This window comes from Porites lutea, chromosome 6, assembly GCF_958299795.1.
Source record: "Porites lutea chromosome 6, jaPorLute2.1, whole genome shotgun sequence".
Taxonomy (NCBI): Eukaryota; Metazoa; Cnidaria; class Anthozoa; order Scleractinia; family Poritidae; genus Porites; species Porites lutea.
Genome location: NC_133206.1, coordinates 28587027 through 28590123, shown reverse-complemented (window position 1 = coordinate 28590123; position 3097 = coordinate 28587027). Strand labels below are relative to the sequence as shown.

At 39.7% G+C, this 3097-nt stretch overlaps 1 protein-coding gene across 2 annotated transcripts in view; it reads right to left on the bottom strand.

Moving 5' to 3' along the window:
- The window catches only part of LOC140940497 (protein arginine N-methyltransferase 1-like), a 10429-nt gene extending 10350 nt beyond the window's left edge, over positions 1-79 (bottom strand). The window contains exon 1 of one of the 2 annotated variants that reach the window (XM_073389476.1): positions 14-79. In XM_073389476.1, coding sequence (XP_073245577.1) covers positions 14-46 — 33 coding nt within the window. In that variant the 5' untranslated portion in view covers positions 47-79. The remainder of the gene's footprint in view (positions 1-13) is intronic. The other variant, XM_073389475.1, reaches the window with a different exon arrangement.
- Between the last annotated feature and the right edge of the window lie 3018 nt (positions 80-3097).

Below are 3097 nucleotides of genomic sequence, written 5' to 3'. Positions count from 1 at the left end.
ACAGGTACATTACCTCAACTTTAGCTACTTTTGCTTTGGTTTCCATTATCCTTTGCACGTGCCGTTTGTCAATTTTCGCAATCAGAGCCCACGTTCAATGCGGCTTTCCAACAAAAGCCATGATCAGCCAGGCTTGGTTGATTTGCATTTGCATAAAATGCGCGGGAAGCAAAACGATAGTGCAGTGGGAGTTTTTTGGGGAGGCGCGGGGGGGGGGGGGGAGGGGGCTTTGCCCTGTTGTTTCGTTTACTTACATTTGTTTGTTTGCAGTCTATTAATTTGCACAACTATTGAGACAAGACAAATGTCAGGCTAGGACCTGACAATAGCGCGTTAAAAGGTATTTTTCTGGTATGTAAGTGGATAAACAATATAATAAAGTCAAATTTTGTGCGATACCACATGCATCATCAAAAAAATCTTTCGTTTTTGTCTAGTTTTGGGCTGCGCGCGGTTCTTGACAAAGGGTCCAAAATAGCCGTATTTCTCAGCATTGTGACGTCAAAACGAGCACGGTGACCCCTAATTTTTATTACTTTTTTATCATCTTCTTGACTTGTTACATCAGTGTACCAAGTTTCATCTACAATCCATGTTAGGTTCTTTTACTAGGGAATCACCTTAAACCCTAAGTCGAGACTGGCAAGCCTAACATGCAACATATCTCGTTCTTAAAGCCATGAGTCGAAACAAGCACGGTACACATGCAACATAAGTCGTTCTTAAAGCAATGAGTCAAAACAAGCACGCTACACAAAAAACATAACTCGTTCTTAAAACAATGAGTTCTCAACGAGCACGCTTAGCGAATGGCATAACTCGTTCTTAAAGTCATGAGTCGAAACAAGCATGGTACACACGTAACATAACTCGTCGGCTTTAAACCCTAAGTCCCCCCAGGCCCTAATTCGAGACTAGCAAGCCAGGAGTCGAAACAAGCACGGTAAAGCTATGAAACGGGGCAAAAGCCCTGCGAAACAAGGACATACACGAGTATATGTTTCGTTCTTTAATCCAGGGAACGAGACAAAGCGCTGCAAAACAGGAACGTCCACATTTATATGCCGCGTTCTTTGAACCATGAATCGGAACAAGAGCCTAGCAAATGGGTGTATACGAGTATACACCTACCTCTATGAGCTATGAAGGGAACAACAGAGCTAAGAGAGAAGTCCCTACTTGCACGAGACAAGAACACGCTACACGCGAAACAAAGACCACCAAAGTTAACTCGATCATGTGGCTGCATATTCGATCCTGAAACATCATAATCTTAATCATCATTATGATTACTATAGGACTATTAGTAAAATCATCTCTGGAATCTTAACTATGGTTTACAGTGCTGTTAATCATAGCTATGATTCCAAAAGAACCATTAAAATCATCTCTGGAATCATAACCATAGTTTATAGTTCTATTAATCGTAGCTATGATTCCAATAGGAGCCCTGGCAGCACTTTAGCACCCACTAATAAAACACAAGCCATTATGACAACATGAATTATACACTGGTCTGAATGTGGGTCACTTCCAAAAGATAGTGATTGTTCTGAATGATGTCCATTAATAATATCGAACAATGAGAATCTTTTAAGTCATGGCTGAAAAGATATGAAATAATCACACAATAAAAATAAGTAAACTTATAAAGCCGTGACTCATTTAATTGGGCTTTACTTCAGACGCGCTACAAATCATGAAATATGGTTCTACTCGTTTGATTCTCTTCATTCACAATTTTTAATGTCAGTAAGATGCTGAAGAAATAAAATCTTCCAGCTCGGACGTTTTGCACTGTCTCGTCAGTCAGGCATAACAGCAACAGCATATGAGCCCATATATTTTCAACTACAGGGACAATAGTATGATCATTCTAACGTGACGGCAGCAAGCTGGGACCCTCAAAAGCGAGTTCTCTTACTTAAGGCTTTGGGCGGAAGATGACGAACAAGTCATGCTAGCATAACACACTTCTCATGAGTGTGTTTTCAAGTATGATGATTTTCTTCATTGCATCACTTTAGTTTTCTTTTCCGGGCTTGCCTTTCCTCATCTTCTGTTGACTTATTGTACCACAGGAGCGCCCTCCTGCTAATTATTCAAACTTTTTATGAGCAGCTCTTGAAGGCATAATTCATTCTGGATTTCGCAGTAGCCCGAAGGACATTAAGAGATTATATCCTCTTGTTCCCATACATGACAAATGTGCGTCCACAATGTGATCACTTAAGCATTACGGTCGCTTTCGGGAATTTTCCTTCCGTAACTCTTGAGAACAGGTGGAGAAGCCATCTTCTATTTAGTATTTCTTCATTTTGTCATAGTGGACAAAGTGAATTCAGTATAACGTGGGTGTAGGCTATAAACTCCTTCGTGGAAAAGGGAGTGTAAAATCAGAGGTTGTTCTAAGCCCCGTTACAATGACTCACATCGTTTTGATTACGAGACTACAAAAGGAATAATTGTATAGTACAACTTGATTCACAACGACCGCTAAAAAGACAAAATGTACAATCCATAGTCCACAACACTGGGGATGGAGATGTTAATAATTGCTTTTAATTTAATTCTAATTGAATCCAACGTTTCAAGTTGTCCACCCTGCTGACAGTAGAAGCAGGTGTAATATCTAATCTATATCCCAGTCAATATGCCGTTCAGACTTCTTGTTTTAAATAATTTTGCCCTACAAAGCCGTTCACTGAAGACTAGACTTGGCTTTCTATCCCCCATATACGATGCGGTGAACTGAAGAAGTTCACTGGATATTGAGGAAGGAATTGTACTGGGGAGATAGCGAGGTCTTCGAAATTGTCTTGTCACATTCTTTTTCAGTGGGTGAACTTTAAAAACTTTTTGGATCATTCTGTTATATTCAGTTGGACTTTAGAATTTTCAGCGCCCGATGTATCTCCTATATTCTTCGGGATGGTGGTACTATCAGTTACAGTTGCAAGAAATCAAAATCACTAAGTTGGGGAAACTTTGGAATCTGTTAGTCATTCTTTGTTCTAACTAGGTGATACTATTTATATTGCAAGGTAATTCGCCACCTTAGAAACGAGAAAAAGCGTGGGATAAATATATAAATAAT